This window comes from Grampus griseus, assembly GCF_964374135.1.
Source record: "Grampus griseus genome assembly, chromosome: 7".
Classification (NCBI taxonomy): Eukaryota; Metazoa; Chordata; class Mammalia; order Artiodactyla; family Delphinidae; genus Grampus; species Grampus griseus.
In genome coordinates, this window is record NC_139001.1 from 74,325,154 (window position 1) to 74,345,468 (window position 20,315).

Genomic DNA, 20,315 nt, shown 5'->3' on the forward strand with positions numbered 1-20,315 from the left:
AACTGTCTCGTTAAGAATATGCTGTAAGGGTCACGAGTGGGAGAAAAGTATCTTGTCAAAAAAAAAAAAAAAATCACATACCATCATAGTAGACAATTGCTCCTACCAGTTTATCCTTCTGGAGCATTGGGAAATGCTCAAGGGCTCTTGATTTGCTGAGGACGTAACTGCTTTTCAGGCAATTACTTCCAGCAACCAGATCATACAGCTTGATTCCCACCCAGTAGTAAGGTAACTGCCACCACCTACAGCATAAATAGGGGAAAAGGTTTCTTTAGAAACAGAGTATAACATTATAGAATGTCACTTTAAGATACAAGACGCTTTTTATTAAGAAAAGCAAAGTATACCTAGAAGTGTACTGCAAAAGAAACAAGAGAAGGGCCTGCCTGTTCTGACAACAGCCCAGCTGAATTATAAAAGTAAATGGATCATCTCTAAGGCAGTGGTTCTGGACCTGACTGCATATTAGATTTTCTGGGGAGCATCAAAAATAAATATAGATGCCTGGGCCTCGTGCTTCTAGGGACCAATTTAACTAGACTAGGGCAAAGATCAGAGTGACTCTAATGTACACCCAGGGTAGAGAATCATTGGCTTAAGATGTCCTAAGAAATCTATGATAAAATATAGACAAAAATTATAAAATCTGCTTCCAGGCCCCACAAGACTCATGCAGCTAGCAGAGTTACATAATTCTGTATTTCCTACCACCTGTATTCCATCTTAAGTCAACCTGATGGATAGCTCTAACAACATTTATAAAATTGGGTTTAATAATTTTTGATTATTTGACACCTCCAAACCAAATTTCAGTTTTGGTTAACTCGGAAATTTAAAATGACACAACATGGCTTAGGGTTTGGAGTTGATATATGTCAGTTCAGATTTTGCAGCAGGATTCTTTCTGGCTCTGCATTTTAGTCTGCAAATGACCCTCTTATGTTCCCCAGTGCAAATGTAGTCGCTCCTGTATATACTCTCAGAAACTGGAGTAAAAAACTACTAATTATAAGCGCAGAACACAACCTCCTTTGCCTTCAAGAGCTAGCCCTTAGAGGTGGGTCAGCAGAGACTAATACAGGAAAAGTCACACTTTTTAAAATGCAACAAAGGAAAATATTTTAAAAGGATGAAAGATTAGGACTAATTAAAACTACATTAAGAAATACACATTGAGGAACTATTTTCATTAAAACTTTGTTCTATTGACCTCAGATAAGCAAAGAGTATACAGATGATACCAAAAGGCTTACTTGTAAATTGGGAGCATTATAGGCAATGGAGCTGATAAATGGGGAGCAATTTCTAGTAGGTTGGCACGCTCATGAAGGGCTTCTTTTACCATCCTGTACTGAAAAGCAAAACAGAGAAAATTAGTTTGGCAATAACAGATCATAATATTTTCAAATGGCAAATAGACACCCTGCCAACTGATTGATACACAGAAACCTCTCTACCTCTGAGCAAGGATAGCTCCCTCCTAATCAAATTTCTAATAATACATCATGCTGTCAACCTGAAAGATTTTTTAGAAACCTTAAACTGTATTTGCATAGGAGAAAAACATGCTGTCAGAGTTCCCAGGTGTAAGATATTTTCCTGACTTGAGTTACAAGATTATTGTAACAATTTATCTTGCATTCTCTGTATTGTCCCTTTTCTCAGTCCCCCATTATATTTTCTCGTGTAAGAGATAACAGATTGTTCAGATTCATGTTAAACGTTTCCTTCTTGCCTCCACTAGCCCGAGCAGAGATGATACTTAAGAGTTGCACAGTATTTTACAGACTATCATTAAAAAGCTTTTGTCTTTAGTCCTCATTACATCTCTCTGAAGGCCCAGCATTACTATCATAATACTAATTTTACAAAGAAAAAAACCGAGGCTCATAGAAATTAAATAAATAAGCTGAAACACATCACAAGTCATCTGATTCTAAACCCTATGCTCTTTTCTTCACATCCATCATGATGCTAAACAGACACATAAGAAAAGGGGACAGATTCAAAACTGACAATGTCAAGTAAGTGCTGCTGTGTTTTTCATGTACGAAAAGCAGATAGGGAGTTCAGTTGATTTTTTTTTTTTTTTTTTAACAACTCTGGGAAATGTCATCTTCCACACTGCCTTGGCAGTTTTCAAATGGTGGCAGACTGGACACAACAGAGTGTGACATAAAAAAAAGCATGACTCAGATCATCTTCTCCTTAAGAATATGTCAGTGACAATATGCAGTATGATTGCATCTGCAGTTAAGAGGATCAGTTTAATATTCCTCATGTATTACAACACAGTTCCCTTGAAACTGCTTGGGAAGTAGCAATTTGGTGGCCATTGGTGGGGAAAACAACAAAACAAAACAATCACAATTGTTAAAAGTAACACATCCAGGGCTTCCCTGGTGGCGCAGTGGTTGGGAGTCCGCCTGCCGATGCAGGGGACACGGGTTCGTGCCCCGGTCCGGGAAGATCCCACATGCCGCGGAGCGGCTGGGCCCGTGAGCCATGGCCGCTGAGCCTGCGCGTCCGGTGCTTGTGCTCCGCAACGGGAGAGGCCGCGGCAGTGAGAGGCCCGCGTACCACGAAAAAAAAGTCACACATCCGAAAGTGATTTTGTAAATCTGCTACTTTGACATGCCTGTGTAGAAAAAGCCCCTGATTACCCATAAACATAATGCTACAGGAAAAAAAATGGCACACCTCTCCTGAAAGACACTCCAGCAGAATACACTAAATAGGTATTTCCAATAGGAAGGAATGTTAAAAGCCATAAAAAAAAAAAAACCTGATTTAATTGGGTAGAAAAAAGCACAGTCGCAATTTTTGTTTAACAACTAGCATACACAATTACCTGCTCAATATCCAACTTCATGATAGCCTTCTGAAGATATCTCACACCACCATGGATCAATTTAGTGCTTCTGCTGCTGGTCCCTGATGAGAAATCATCTCTTTCTACAAGGGCTGTTTTTAGTCCTGTGTAACCAGAAAACCAAATTAACTTCTTAAATTACACAATTTGTATGTAATTCATTAAAGGCACTTCTCCAGGGTAGAGACAGTCACAAGAAAAATTACTCTGAACATGGATAAATTTGTATTCCAAGTGCAGTACGCTGTCTATATTATAATGAAGAGATTTTAGTCTCTTCCTGGGGGAAAAGTCAAACCAGAACTAGAAGCATATTAAACTGTGAATGAATCACAGCTAGAAAATATTACAGTGCAATTTCAGGGCAGTAACATACACTGGTGTGTTTCGAGGGTCGAAGGGGAGTCTGGCACCCATCTTTAACCATGTAGAGTTAACTCAGTATTGTTACCGATGCCTTCTGGAACTCACATTCATCCCTCACTACGAGAGTCCAGACATGTGCCAGCCTCTCAACTCCAGTCAACTCTGATGCAGCGACCGTGAATCTAGACTAGCCCTCTATGTGCCGGTTCCTATTTCTGGAGTGGTGTGAAAGTGGGTATAAAATGGGAAAAGAGATCAAAGATATCGAAACAGAAGAAGAAAGAAGAGAATAACCTCTGATGCTGAGGAGTTTACAGTCTAACTGAAGACGTGCAAGCACAATATTGTAGAACTACAAAGAAAAACACAAGCCAGGACAAATGAGCCCAGTACAGAGTATCCATGAGTAAAGAAAAGACAATATTCTTGGTAAAGGTGAGGCTGAACAAAGACAAGTCAGTTCTAAAAATCATCCCTCCCAACCTGGCTTTCTTTGAGGGTTGCAATAAATCTCTTGGGAATGAAATCAGTTTTGTTTTGTTTTGTTTTCTTGCAGAGACACCCCTGCCTCTTCAGGACTGGGAGGACCAACATTACTACAAGTTCCATACACTGGTTAGATATGAAACCCAAAATTTCAAAAGACCCGAAGTATACATCAGCACCAAGCCAGAAGAAATTTTCATGGCCTGCCATACTCTTGGGGAATGAGAGAATGTCATAGAATCCAATTACAATGAGAATATGTAACTGGAGCAGTTTGGGCTCACAAAGCTCATATAAGAGAACTTGTGCATGTATTCAATTCAGAGCCATTTATTACATTTAATACCAAAGGGTCGTTTTTATAACTTCTAACAGTTTAAATATCGTACCCAAATGTCATCATAAAATCAGGGCAATTCCCTTGACTCAAAAGGACAAAATATTTGGAAACTGTGGAGAGAAAAGTAGAGAACTTTGATTCAAGGGCAAAAACTGCTAATGCTCTAATGAACTAGCAAAATAACACAGAAATTACAGATATCATAGACCCAGGTCACTCTTTTTAAGCATTTATGCCAGAAAAAGATGTGTAAAATTCTCAACTATGAAAACTCTAGCAATGCTTAGTAAATTTAGTACAGGATGTATTAAACACACAGAAAGATATATCATATTAGTGCATATTTTTTTGAGAGCCTAAGTGCCAGGTAAAGTGCTGGTGTTAGAAATGAAATAGACATAGACCAAGCTGTCAAGTAGCTCCCAACCCAAAGAGAGGCAAGTGAACAAAATGAAGCAAAGTTTCATAGGTGCTGCATTTGAAAATGCAGAGGACTCTTTATCCTAAAGTGAGTCAAAAACTAAACTCAGGATATAAACCCCAAATTGCTTAGTCGAGATTACATTTGCAATCTCTCTTACAATGCACTGTCTTGGTGAGCTCTATCACCTTTTCTTAGTAAGTCCGACACAGAGAGTTCTTCTTCAGTACTAAAATATACCATTTTTCTTCAGTTGAAGATCAGATGAGGAAGTTGACTTTCAAATGGCATTTAAGAGCTGAATTATTTAGAACACACCTCTCTTCCAGTCTTGGAATCAGTCATGGCATTAAGATGCCCACACCATCCGAGGCAGGGACATAAAACTGAGAGGGGATAAGCAGCTTTCCCATCCAGCCTATGGCTCCTACCTGCCCAAAGGTACCCACAGGCTGTGGGAGAAGATGCCTTAGTGCCCAGTTAGCCCCACCTCCTAGCATGTAATCCCCTACCCTGGAGTGTGGGCTTAGCTAGTGCCTTGCTTCTAACCAACAGAATACAGCCACGATGGTGGCAGGCCACGTCCATGGTTAGGTTACAAGACACTGCGACTTCCTCCTTCCTCCTCCTGGATAAAGCAACCTGTCTTGTTCTGAGTCAAGGAACCAACAGAGCCCCTGGTCAACAGGTCACGAGGAACTGAGGCCTCAGTCCAGTAACTTGTGAGGATCTGAATCCTGCCAACCTCCATGTGAGTTGCTAGGAAGCACTGCAGCTTGTGAGAGACTGTGACACAATTCCCTGTGTGAACAATAACTACAGCCAAGGTAGTTATTTTAATTGTATCTGGGATGGGGTCTTGGAGAAAGGCTGAGTCAACAGAGGAGGATGTGTTCAGATGGGTAGAGGGCAGGAGCAAGGGAATTATCACTGGCAAAGATCAGCTTAAGCAAGAGAAGGCAAATGACTGAAATGGCCCAGCTTATTTAGGGTCTGCTTGTCACTCAGGGGCTGGAGTGTGGGGAGACCTTCTAGGGGAACCACACAGCGTGAGGGGGGCGATAGAGAGTCTAGCCTCGGAAGGCAGAAGACGGTAATTGGAGAGTGATATGAAGAGAGAATTTTATGGGTGTGTGTTATCAGGATGGGTTTTTTTTTCTTTCCCAAACTGACACAGTGTGAGGCAGGCAACTACTCTAGGAATTAGCAAGCCATCTCAGGAGGATATTTCAGGATATTTAAGTGAGAGCTAACACTTTAAAGCCTCAAAACTGCTTTTGCAAGAATTGGACATTTAAAAAAGTTATTCACATGTACTTATGTGAAAAACCTTAGTGAATACCAACAAAAGTTAAAATGGGCTTCTCTGTCAAACCAGGCTGTTTCTTCTTGTCCCATTATTTCCAGTGTCATATCGTCAAGCTACCCACCAGAATTTCTGAAGGGAAATGATACTGCTCCTTCCAGAGCAAAATAAAAAATAAAAATTTAGTCTCTAAATTTATAGCTAAATTGATATATTAAAGTACCATGTAACCTAAAGTATTACCAAAAGTTTTTGAAACCTTAAAAAGAAAACATTTAAAAAATTTCAACTGCTTTTATGCTAAACGTTCTGGATTTCTCGTTTTTGTTGGATGAGAATAATGGAATGAGGAAGGAGGAAAGTAATGCAAAATCAAGACATTATTAGAAGTTACAACCGCTTTTGCCTTAACTGATTAACCGACTACAGCAAAGACAATGAAATTGTTTAAAGTCTTATAATGATCTTGCATGATTCCGTTACCTAAGATGTTCCTTCCTGTTTCACCTCTCAAAAATCCAAACTTTTTTTCCACCTCCAGTCTGAAAATAAGAGTTTAGTTTGTTTTGTTTGTTTCAGTATAAAGCAAGGAAGTGAAGAGAGAGCACTGTTTTATCTTCTCAAAGAGAATGAAGAGTACTTTTTTAAAATTTTTATTGGAGTATAGCTGATTTACAATGTTGTGTTAGTTTCAGGTGTACAGCAAAGTAAATCAGTTATAGATATACATATATCCACTCTTTTTTAGATTCTTTTCCATAGAGTACTCTGCACTCCCTTACAGAATATTGAGTAGAGTTCTCTGTGCTATATAGTAGTAGGTCCTTATTAGTTATCTATTTTATATATAGTAGTGTGTATATGTCAATCTCAGTGTCCCAATTTATCCCTCCCCCATCCCTTTCCCGCCTGGTAACCATAAGATTGTTTTCTACATCTGTGACTCTCTTTCTGTTTTGTAAATAAGTTTATTGTTACCATTTTTTTTAGATTCCACATATAGGCAATATCATATGATATTTGTCTTTGAACAGTATTTTTAAGTGACATTCAATGCTAACATTTTGCATCTTAGGTAAAATAATTAAATTTGAAGGAGGCCGAAAATAATGCATCCAGGCTTCCAGCAACTGTGCCTAGCTGGATGTGAGGCACTGGGGAAGATCTTTCCTCAGAGTGGAAAGAATGACCTCCCCACATGCCCACCAGTGAAGGGCTGGCCTCTGTACATGTATGATAATTCACTAAACTTGTTCAAGATTTTATAAGGAATAGCTTTTGCTTGTTTCTTTTCTTTTCAGAAGTTACTTTTTATGGAAAGCAATATGTTCTATCACTGCTGAGATGAACCAGAACATTTGGGAGTGGTATGATTATTCGATTTTTTGTTTTTATAATTGATTGCTTTTAGTAGTTACTCTCATGAATTTCACTGCAGTGGTAAAGTATTAATATTTGGAGTGAGATTACTCTGAAATTCTTTGGTGGAAGAACAAGATTAGTTATAGCAGAAGAAGAAAGTCAACTTGAAATCTACCTTTCAGTCATACTCAGCCCATCTCTGAAGTTGAAGTTGTACCTTTTGGGTGGGGTCAGGGATGTGAATGAAATACAGCTCTTCACAGACTTGCCTTTTCTGTCCTGAGCGGGAATGTCTAGCTGCCAGGCACTTCCAACTAAACCAATTCATGTATCAAGACAGTTGGATGAATACAGAGGGATAATTACTATCTAAGGGGAGGAATGGTACGACATTTAACTTTTACAACATGAAATAGAACAGAAGCATAGTTTAATACCTTTTACTGATTATCTTATGCATGCAAACACACTCAATATAATAAATGCAGAGAAGTAAAGAGAACAAAATAAAACCCTCCTGTAACCACACTACTCAGAGATAACCACAGTTGACATTTGGGTGTTTAAATGTTCACATTTTCTGTGCATGTATGTAATCACATACGCACATTTTTACCAAAATAGGATCATATGATACATTCCATTTTTTTCATTTAACATTATTTATTGTAAACATCTCTCCAATGTCAATACATATTTTTCTATAATTTCACTTTTAATGTGTGCACAGTAATACATTAAATATTTACAATGATTTATTTATTCAATTCCCTGTTTTTGAACATTTGGGTTATTTCCTACCTTCGCTATCACAGTACTGCAAGATTGTATTTTTATTTAAACTCTCTGCATCTTTATTTCATTAAAATAAATTTTCAGATATGGCATTATTTAACTATTTTTAAATAGAAAGGGCAGAGTAATAGCTATGAAATAACTACCAGAGGCACCCAGGTAATAACACACAAATCAAAAAGTTTAGACACTCTGTACATTAGTACCAATTTCTCTAAAAAATAACACGCCTGTAAAGCTGCAAAGCAACCCTGGCTTGTTAACCCTCATGATCAGGATTCTTTGCTTTAAGCCTAGTATTTTCTAACAGTGAATGTTAACATTTTACAGAACTATATAATGTTGGATTGGTTATTATACCTATTTCTATTTTTCTATTAGAAACATATAAACCATTAATGGAGATACTATGCTAAGTTAGAACATATCATTAACATACTTTGAGTCCCTTAAGTTCACACATGATTATGGAGGCACAAAAATGTATTAAGCCATAACACTAATTATAGTAATAGAGTTTCAGGGGAATAAGGAAGTTGCCGTTGTTGCTTTCTCTTTTTACTATTTACTTTTTTACTATTTTACTTTTTATTATTTTATAATAAAAACAGCCAGTATTCAGAGAGAAGGAATATCCAAACAATGTAAAATGATGAAAAGAGAGAATAATATACTCCAGACATAACCAAGTTTAACTATTAAAAATGTCCCATATATTCTACCAGAAACTTTTTATGCTGATAAACCTGTGTACTTTTTTGCTTCAAAAACAAATACAATTAACAAACTCATTCTTTACAACTTGTTTTTCAATTTACAATACATTTTAGCCATTATCCCTGTAAACACTTATAAACCTCTCTGAATAACTGAATGGACCCAATTTATTAAACCATACCACACTCTTTTTGCTATTATAAATATTGCTTATAGGTAAAATCTTGACCAATATGCCACTGTGAGTTCAGCTTTAAACTCTTCCTCTCCAAACACAGAGAAAATTATATATATGTGTATATATATATATATATTTGATTTTTACATGTATATATATATGTACATACATACCTATGTACACACATACATAGATATATTTTAAGGCATGGTTGATTCAAAAATAAACACCTCATGGACCAGAAATGTAGCAGAAACTCAGAGCACAGTAGTTAGGCCCAAAGCCTCTGTCTTGGTGGAATCTGGGTCTAGAAACAGGCAAAGGTAACCAAGATTTCAGTTCCTGAAGGGCAAGAGATAGGGAGAGGTGAAGAAGACAGACCAGTGCTGGAATCCAGGGATTGAAGAAGGGTGGAAAATCTTCTGCTGACCACTGTCTGGGGCTGTGGACTATCTGCTGGGACATGCCCAGGAGGCAGGAAGATGGACCCAGCCTGGAGAGCAGTACCTGGGCCAGGGAACCACCAGCTGGCTGGCCAAGATCAACACAGGGCAGGAGCCTTGATTTGGTTTTGAGAAAAGTCTCTGATGGGACTTGAAGGTGGCAGCAACTGTATCCATAGAGTTTAATGTATGGCAACAGAGAGTGATACAAAGCTGATTTAATATGGAGGAAAGGAAGAAGGAAATGGAGCAAAGTAAAAAAAGATGTAGGGTAAAAAATACAAAATAAAAGCACGTGGCATCCAAATAAATGGAGATGGACCAAATTCACCTGTTGAAAGACAGATTCCATCTATCAAGCGTTAAAAAAAAGAATCCAGCTACTTGTGTTTCATCATAGACATATTAAAACAAAAGGATATAGAAAAGTTGAAAACAATATGAAACAAATCCTGTCTGATATGTTATTTTTCCAACTTCACAGGTGTTTATTATATTTCTGCCATAGATAAATTTCAATTTTTATGAAATCAAATTTAACAGGATTTGCCAAAAGGAAAATGACTTTATTGATGTCATGCTTAAAAACACCTGTCTTACTCCATGTTTTTAAATTTCCATATACTTTCTTCTAATAGGTTTGTGGTGTTTTATTGTTAAATCCTTGAAACAGAGAGCATGATAAACAGAATATAAATATACATAATATATACAAATATAAATTTGGGAAAGTGGATACTTCAAAGTTGCTTATTAAACAACCAATAATGACAAATATGAAATGCTTTTACCATATCCTAAATTTTATGTATTCAGATCTATTTCTAGCCTCTTACTTTTGCTCCGCTAATCTCTCCGTTCCTTTAGCAAACTATTTTAATTAAAGTAGCTTTAGAATACACTTCGATATTGATAGAGCTCTATCTGCTTTATCATTATTCTTTTTCAAAATTAATCTAGTAAATCTCAAAGGCTGATTTTTCCAGATACCTTTGGCACAGTTTCTCTAATCCTCCCCACCCTACTCCTGCCAAAGACAGTCACTATAACATAATCACTAAATTACATCAAATTTCCAGATTAATTTTAGTAGCAATTTGCAACCTAGTCTAATTAGCAGTGTCCAGTAAGTAGCAAACTTTCATCTGCTGCAATTCTACTGTCCTGAAATAGGATTTTCTCTGCCCTCATGGTGGAAGAGGGGCAGTGGTAGAAGGGGGTGGAGATCTGTAATTCCCAAAATGCACTATCTTCCATGGCTCTCCCTTTTCTGCAGTTTTTAATGCAATTAAAAATGCACACACCTGCTCCTTTTCACAAACCTTTATTTATGCAGAAGTGTTGTTGTTATCCTCCGTTATGTCTGAGAACCTTGAGGCTCTCTGTAAGGTTAGAACACTTATTGAAGGTCATGGACCTAGTGAGTGATGAAGCTGACTGATCCCACTTGGTTCTCATTTCATAGCCTGTGTCCTTACTCGTTATGCTATACTGTCTTAGACTCGAAGGAACAGTGGTGAGAATTCAGGAATTACTAGCCAGGCACCATTCATAAACTAGAAGTACATATACATTTTTAAACAAGAGAACTACAATTAATGTTTTCTTCTAGCAAGAAGCAGTCTTCTCTGGAATTTTGAAGCCGTAAAGTTTAAGTTTATAAATAAGATTTTAAACCAAAATTGTACTGATTGACCCCTGATACATACAGGTAAATCACATAAAATAACAAAAAAGAACTGAAAAAAACATCTTGAAGCCCCCTGAGGGAGTGACTATATTTATCAGAGTCTCTTCATTCCAGCTCTCTTTTTGGGGCAAAGTGCCTCCTATATCATCGTGCTTCGAGGCTGGGGACTGGCCACAGAGGTTTTAACCAGAGAAGCAATTCCTATTGATCCTAGAGACCTACAGGAGAACGTGAGGAGAGCTGTGCATATTATGTTTATATAATAATATTCCCAAATGAAACAAATGAAAAACTGATTCCCAAGAAAATGCAGATGGTAAGAATGCAAATAAATGTTCATTATGAAAACTTCATGACTTTTTCTCTTCCTTCTACGGTCTTTGTTTATCCATTACCAAAATTGCATTTAGGCACAATATTTCATCAAAAACCTTGTGAAAACATTTTTATACGAGCCTTTTAACATCTAGCAGTTCCCCCAAAACTTTGATGTCCTGAAAAATCTAATTATTACTGGTAACTTTAAAAGATCACAGTAATTTATTTTTGTCAAATGTGACTAAAGATTAATGGATACAGTCAGGAATAATTTGGTAAAAACATATCAAACGCAGAGAAAGCAAAATTTGTTGTTAAGTGAAGCATCAAATATAATAAAAGAGCAAATTCCATGAATGAACAGCAACAATGCACAATTCATTAACCAAATGCCCATGATTATTTCACACTTCAGAGGGCTACTGATATGATCAGAAATTGTAGTAAAAGGATAAATATAGATTAACTTCAGCATCTCTATACATTTTAATTATAAATGCTACCCTCAGAGGGCTACCAGCATAATAAAGGAAATACAAACTATGGTTTATCCATCCTTTTCATAAATCGTAACTCCGTATACATCAAATAAGACAGTCAGTCAATTATTTTAAAAGACAGCAATTGAAATGCCAGGAGATACTGAAAGTACATCATTTTCTTAGCTGTTACTAACTATAAGTATTAAAAATCTTGTCAACATTTTGGCTCTGAAAACTCTTATCTTTTCAAAATCATCATCACTGTCATCACCCACAATCGTCTGCTAATGTACTAGGTAACATTCTTTACTGCCCAAAGGAAAAATGTTTGTTCAGCAAATATTAATAAACTATAAGCTCCTTGAGGGCAAGGCCACATCTTATTAGTCTTTACATTCCCAGAGCTGGTTCAGCAGTTGACTCTCAAGTAGTATTGTTTCAAACAGCAGAATGAAACAAAACAAAAAACTGGAAACCACCTAAAGAGTCATTAACAAGAACGTCTTTGGGATGAATTTTTCAGCCATGAAAACAATGAATACCATATACATGTAAAGATTGATTAACTACACTGTTATTTGAAAGTAACACACTGCAAAGTAATGACTACAGTATGATCTTATCTATGTTTTTAAAAAGATATCTAAAAAATGCACAAAAGCAAATATAGGTGAGACTTTTCAAAAGGAGAAAAGGAATAAAAGGCACTTAATCAGTAGTTGCCTTTTTGCTACTGCAATCACGGTCCTAACTCTTTGAGGGAAAGCTGGCTTTCCAACTCCCCTTACCTCCCCCTACCAGTCCTAAGTTTCCATTTAAACAATTTCTTGCCTTCATGGAATCTTTTCTCATTTTCTCCTTCTGTCATTGCTACCTAGTCAGTTCTCAATTTGGGATTCTACCCTATCGTGTATTTTCTCTGCCCCAACTCTGAGCAATATTAGACACACATGGGGACACACACACACACACACACACACACACACACACACACACACAGATATCCTTTTCTAACCAGAGCAAAGCAACCCCTATTCCTATCACATTCTCTAAATCTTTTCTACATCCAAGTCCCTACTCTTATCCATAAGCAGCACATCTCACTTCTTTTTGAGTGTTTAAGAATAGCTCTTCAGAGTCACACAGACTCCCTCTTTTATGCCTTAGAATCTTTACACTTTGTATTCGTCTCTGAGAAATGTCTCTTCTTGCCCTGCCAAAGCTAAGATATATCTTTGATATCCCATGCCGCGTATTTTCCCGAGAGCTTGTTCCACATGCAGCCTTCTATTATTTGCACGTTAAGGCTCTCTTCTGAGTCTACAGAAATATTCAGATGGCTCCTATCTTAAAAAGAAAAGAAAGAAGAAACAATTCTTGCACATATTGCCTCCCTTATTCATATCCTACTACACCAGCAAGTTACGTCCTTTCTGTGTTATTTGTCTCTAGATCTCTTAAAAGTTTAGCCCCTGCTTCTTCCTTATTGCCTATCCTTTCCTCATCACGAATGCTCTTCACTGTCTCAGAGGGCCTATTCAGTAAAGTCCAAAGGCCTTTCCCCGGTATCCCAGGCCCAGCTCTGCCTTTGCACTCCTCTCATATCCTCCCCAGCACAGCCTGGGTGATCCCAACTGAAACACGGGTTGTTTCCCACACACACTGTTCCTCTCACATGCTCCCTCAGATTGGCACACTTCCAGCAAGCAATGTTTGCCTACTAAAATTCTACCCGTGCTAAATAGCAGCTTGCTTTCTCCAGACCATTCTATGCAGATATAACAATGCCCCCAAGCCTCCTGAAAGGCACATATTCTCTACAGGGTAACTCAGTCTACTACAGAACTTGGAGCAACCTAAGGGTGGAGCCTGGATCAAACATCTTGGTATTCTCATGTAGTACTTTGAATATTGCCATGCATAAAGCAGGCACTCAGCCAATATTTGTTGAAATGAAAGAAAAAGAACTGCTGTATACTTCAGTACATAGCATGAACATAAGTGGAGATAGCAAGAAATATTTTTCTGAACGCTACTGGGGAAACGATCCTCTTGGACATAGAAAATTGTCATCTGGTAACTTCTAAGCCCTGGGGTAGTCCCAGGACAATTGGGGCAGTCCCGAACGAGACCTCCCATTACACTGCCTATGTGTCTTCTCTTGACACTCTCTTTCCCAGGACTCCAGGGAAGAGTGTTGAATTCAAACACCTTGAGGTAACTTCAACTCTTCTTTCCATCTGACTTAGTATGTCCCAGGATAATGCAGCTTAAATTACAAACTATGGATGGAGACAAAATTATATAACTATTAGGGTGTGCCAGGAAACTGAGTATGTTCCAGGATTTATTATTGTGAATTTACCATTATTTGGAATTGACAGAAAGGACCTAGGCTGTGATGTCTACATGGATCAAAACTCAAGTGGGGGTCCTGTGCAATCACAGTAAATCTAGTGTACTTTTTGGCTTATGTGTGCCTAATCTCACGAAATTTATTTAATTTCTGTAAAACTAAAATCTACCAGATATGCAAAGTAACTAAGTCTAGGGTGGGTGTGGTAGTAACTTAATCTGAGAAAAATTATTCCATGTAATAAACTATTACCACTGAATATGAAACTGCAATGAATACTGAACCTTATAGAGTAACTAAAATAATTTGGAGTCAAAATTCCTTGCAGCAGTACCCAGTCCAATGTGATATATCTAAAAATAATCACAAAGGATTATTTCTCCGGGACAATTGGTTCTAAAAGTCTTTTGCCTTCATGTTATTAATGGCAGCTATAATACTATCTACAATTTATTGAGTTTCTACTTTGTGTGACAAGCACTGTTTTAAATCCTCTTCATGATTATGCATTTAATCCCCATAACAATCATTAACGGAAGATATTTCTTTCCTTATTTGAAAGATGAGGGACCTTAGAGAAATTAAGTACCTTGCTTAAGTGTTTGTGCGTGTGTGTGTATACACATACATACATCTGATACAGCAGCTCAGCCAGGATATGTACTCAGATTTCTTTGATTCCAAACTCCACACTAATAACCACAGGCAAAAGAAGCAAATCATTAAATATATCATATGTAAGAGCCTTGGTGTTCCATACTAAAATTTCTTTCTTTATATATCCTGTTGCCATTTTGAAAGAACTTCTCATAATATCTTTCCCGAAGCTGACTAATAGAGTGAGACAGAACTACAGGTTAGCAAGTCTTTTCCATTATTCAGTCACCTGAACTAGAGTTTCCCAAACTGTAGTCTGTATTTCATTGGAAGAGATTATTTTAATAGAGAAACAAAAAGAATTATTTTAATAGATTAATTCATTTTAATAAATCTTTTTATTAAAGACAAATCACTGACATAAATGTGATTTTAGGTGATACACAAATAATATTTCACATAAATGTACTTTACTGTGTATAAAAAAAACTAACCAGAACATCAAATCAATGAATTCACAGGAATATAAAGTTTTCTTTTTAAATAAATTCATTTCAGTGTAAAAGACAAACTATACTTCATTTCAAAATTGTGCAAGTACCTACATTTTAACAACGGGAAGGTGCTTCACAAAGAATGGAAAATTAAGCAATGCAACAGAAACGTGACTTCCCAGCACGGAGCGCACACTGTGTGTTTATATCAGAAGGACAGATGAAACCTTTACCTGTGTTACATCCACCCACACCAGGACTCACCTCTGGTGACTGCATCTAGGGCACAGCCACTTCCTGTTGCTCCTCCTCCAATGACAAGTACATCGAATTCAGACGTGTTTTTCAAAGTCAGTATCTGAGCTTCTCTGGACGGAGGCTCCCTGTTAACAGGTTCTGAGACGTAGTCTGCTGCTTCAACAAAGGCCAGGTTCACCTGAGGTAAAAGACCATTTTCAAATGTTTGTCTGGAATGCCAATTTAATACATTTTACAATGTATTAAAAAAAGATTTGCAATGGAGATAAGGATAACCAGAGCTAGACCGGAGTCTACAGTCCACATGGAGTGAATGATAGAACCAACTGCCTTGGAGAAAAAAAAAGTCCTTAAAATTCTGTGTGTTTTTTTTTTTTTTCCATGAATCATAACTATTTAACCGTGGAACACCTGGTTTCAGATTCAATATCTCAACTGATCGTTTTGGTTTCATATACAACCAAGTTCAATTAATTCCCACACTGTACAGCAATTCCCAAATGCCTTGTCTAAGACAATTTATAGGAGAACATAAGAAAATGTTTTACCCGGTAGCAGCCATTCATTCAGATAACATTTAAAAGTGTGGAAAGGAGGAGGAAAAAGCACTTTATGCCTTTCCGCAATTTCTTAAAAGTATATGTTCTTCATTCCTTAATTCCCCTGACAAAAATATATTCTTGAGTCAGTACAATTAAAAAGAATCTGTTCACAACAGACGTTATTATCCAGTTTAAAATCAGCTCTGGCCAATGGGAATAATATTATATAAAGATTTTAGTCAGAGGCTTCCCCATTCAATGTTTTAACAGAAAATTATAGATTTTATATATTTAATACACGCTATTTCAATTTGTGAAAGCTTTAACAATAATATAATTAAAGCCAGCCATAGTCCCCTAAATGATAATGACCTTCCTTATTTCTAGTTCTTTCATTAGAATATAAGTTATCACCCTAAATCAAAAATGATGCTAGTCTTTATATTAAAAAAAGTAGTAAGTCAGAGTCAAAAGCTTAGAAAAACAGATATGTATCTGTTTTTTCTCCAAAATGCGAATACCAGGTTCGTTCACTATACTGAACAGTGCTGGTCACTGTTGCTCTAACAGTTAGTATTCCACAGATATGTGGCTTCTATTTTCTTTTCTTTAAATCACAGCATCAGCACAATGCACAGGGGCAGCGTTCTTCCCATTCTGCTGAAGGGCCATGTCTGAAGCTCTGAACCACAAGGCCAAGCTTCTTCCAGAAAAGGTGGTCTTAGCTCTGACCAAGAGATTGTTCTGATAAGCGATTTTTTACTCATTTAAATAAAATAGACCAAAGTGCTCCTTATAATTGGATTTCTATTTTAAAAAACCTAAAAGCCATAGAGCACATTGAAAGAAACCTGGAGTAGAATCAGAGGGTCCTGGCTTATATCTTAGCACTTGTGTTTACTAGTAAAGGGACTTTTGACCGATTATCTCTCTGGCTTTTGTTTCTTCATTTGCAACGTGGGATGAAACCCCTGTGATGTCTCTATCTCTTTATCTTTCGGTTACCCTCAGTAAGGGAATAATGATATGAAAGTAGGTAGTAAACTATTAATTACACCAAAGAGGAGTTGTATTATTGTTAAATAATTTGATTCCTTAATAGCAGGGAACAGGAAACTTTCAAAACATATTTTACTAAGTATCATAAATAAAAAATGTTATAATCTGGTACCATAATTTTTCAGACTATTAATTCAGATTCCAAACCACAAAACTCTTGTGCTTCCTTATATAACTCCTCCTAATTGTCTGCTAATAACCATTTCCCCGTGTTCATATTTACATGCATTTAAGGTAACAAGTTAAATAAATGTAACTGGCTAGGTGCTGTGGAGAATATAAGATGCCTTTCAGTCATGGTCTTTGTTTTCCATCATCTAAGGAGAAGAATGAAAAAAACCACACACACACACACACACACACACACACACACACACACGGTAAACACATACAAGAACAAATGCCAAAATAGAGGAAAAAAAAAAAAAGCACCAAGCTATGACCATTCAGATTAGAGAGGGAGAGTCTTTCATCTGAGGCTTTCAACTGGGCCATGACAGATGGATAAGACTTGAACATGAGACTGACAAGTGACTAAACGCCAGAGCATTTTCACACATCAAAAGAATTGTGCTGACATTTGCTGCTTGGTAAGTTCTCTAGAAATAGTTGAAAATAAATGTAAGGACGGTACTATGGTAGAGTTCATTAGAACTTGGCAATACTAACAGACCCCATTCTACTCTGCTCACAGGTTGCAACCATGGAGATTAAACTCAGCAGAACCTCTTCTTCAGCAAGTACACCAGATCTGATGGGCATTTCTCATGCCTTTTGTGCATCTCTCCACTGACTATGCTGTTTCTCCTGCCCTCATCCCCTGCCTCATACTTCTCATCGGTACGCTCTAACCTGTCTCACCCTAACAAACAGTAAAAAAATGTCTCTTACATATGTTTCTAACGATCAGCCTGAAAATTCTTGAAGTAACTGTATACCCTTGCTTTTCTACTGCCTCACCTCCTATCCACTCCCCAACTCAAGTTTAATATGGATTTTCACATACACCAGCACCACCACCATGACCAGACCACCAACACTGACCAATGTCCACTCTGCTGACAAACCCAGTGAGCACTTTTCATCCTTCATTTCAGTTGTCATCTCAGCACATTCACTCACCTCAGCATCTGGAAGATGTCAGTCTGAAATGACGACCTCTCTCTCTCTCTCTCTCTCTCTCTCTCTCTCCCTCCAGCCTTTTGAACTCACTCTCTAGTTTCCTTTGGATGTCTGTCTGCTGTCCAACATTAGTCACTGAGGTTCCTCTTGAGTCTGTCCTATTCACTCTTCTCAGATGACTAAAAACTCTCTCTAGGGAACATCATCTTCCTCCATATTATCAGATATCTTTCATACCACCCTGACCCTCAATTATGCTCCCCTATTCCAGAACCTGGATATCAAACTTCCTACTTCATTTCGATGTCTTCATTTCGATGTCTCACGTTATCTCAAAATTCTACTGATAACTTTATCTCCCCAAACCTTTTTCCCTATAAATTTTCCTCATTTCAGTGAAGGTACTATTATATATCTAGTTGCTTGTGCCACTCTCTTAAGTCTCCTATCTGGTCAGTCATTGAGTTCTATAAATTCCACCACCTAAAAAAATTCTCACATCTAGTCACATCATCTTCACTGCCTTTCAAGTCCAGGTATCTTCCCTTTCCTCTATATTAAAATGATATCCTCCTACAGGTCTTCACACAGTTACCATTCGTTCTTCCAAGTCATTCTCCATACTGAAGCTGGGGTAATCATGTAAAAACCCAAATAATGTCATTTCCACGTGTAAAACCCTTCAAGAGCTTTTGACCTAATACAACATAAAGGTAAGCATCTTTAGTTTCTAAGATGAGTCATAGTTTTTCAGAGTAGTTTAAATCTAACAAAGAAATGGACAATACCAAGTGCTGGTGGTGATACAACACAATTGGAACTCTCTTATATTGCTGATGGAAATGCAAAATAATCCAGCCATTTTGGAAAACAATTTGAGAGTTCTAATAAAGGTGAACATACACTTACCATACAGTGGCCCCCCCGCAGGTGATTTACTCAAGAGAAATCAAAACCTGTGTTCACACAAAAACCTGTAGGCAAATATTTACAGTGACTTTATTTATAATTGCCAGAAATTATTAAAAACTCAAACATCCTTCAACTGGTGAATGACTAAACAAACTCTCGTGCACCCATGCACTGGAATAATTGGCAATAAAAAGAACAAATTACTGATAGTCACAACAACATGAATGGATCTCAAAAGCATCATGCTAAGTCACAGGTTGAAAAATTATGGCTTTCCACCCAAATCTGGCTGCTACCTATTTTAATAAAGTTTTATTGCAACACAGCCACACCCAATCATTCATGCCTAGTACACGACTGCAGTAGCAGAGAGGAGTAGTTGCAACAGAGAAGGTATGGTCTGCAAGCCTAAAACATTTACTGCTGGGCCCTTTAGAGAAAAGTTTGCCAATCCCTGTGCCACGTGAGAGAAGAAAGACTCAGAAGTCTATATAGGGCATGATTCCATTTACAGGATGTTCTGCAAAAGCAAAAGTATATGGTCAGAAAACAGATCAGTGATGGTCAGGGTCTGGAGATGTGGTGGGGAGGAATGACCACAGAGAACATGAGAGCTTTTGAGGATGACAGAAATGTTCTATATCTTGACTGTGGTGGTGGTTATATGACCATATGCTCTTGTCAAAACTCACAGAACTGTACGTCATAAAGGGTGAATTTTACTGCATGTAAATTACACCCCAAATCATACCTCAATAAACTTGACTTAAAAAATAATAAGGGGCTTCCCTGGTGGCACAGTGGTTGAGAGTCTGCCTGCCGGTGCAGGGGACATGGGTTCGAGCCCTGGTCTGGGAAGATCCCACATGCCACGGAGCAACTAGGCCCGTGAGCCACAACTGCTGAGCCTGCGCGACTGGAGCTTGGGCTCCGCAACAAGAGAGGCCACGACAGTGAGAGGCCCGAGCACCACGATGAAGAGTGGCCCCCGCTTGCCGCAACTGGAGAAAGCCCACGCACAGAAACGAAGACCCAACACAGCCAATCAATCAATCAATAAATAGAAATACCGTAGAATTATTTTAAAAATAATAATAAGTAACCATATACACAGCAATTATGCGCCAGGCATTATTATTAGGGTTTTACTTTTTTCACTCACTTGATCCTCACAGTGACTCTATGAGTTAGGTACT

The 20,315-nt window shown here is 37.6% G+C and overlaps 1 protein-coding gene across 4 annotated transcripts in view; it reads right to left on the minus strand.

Moving 5' to 3' along the window:
• The window catches only part of GPD2 (glycerol-3-phosphate dehydrogenase 2), a 134,427-nt gene that overhangs the window by 64,842 nt on the left and 49,270 nt on the right, over positions 1 to 20,315 (minus strand). For 3 of the 4 annotated variants that reach the window (XM_082658127.1, XM_082658126.1, XM_082658125.1), the window contains exons 3-6: positions 15,491 to 15,662; positions 2,855 to 2,979; positions 1,257 to 1,354; positions 82 to 245 (exon numbers count right to left, since the gene is read on the minus strand). In XM_082658127.1, the coding sequence (XP_082514253.1) occupies positions 82 to 245; positions 1,257 to 1,354; positions 2,855 to 2,979; positions 15,491 to 15,662 (559 nt within the window). Of the gene's footprint in view, positions 1 to 81; positions 246 to 1,256; positions 1,355 to 2,854; positions 2,980 to 15,490; positions 15,663 to 20,315 lie in introns of those variants that run through there. The other variant, XM_082658128.1, reaches the window with a different exon arrangement.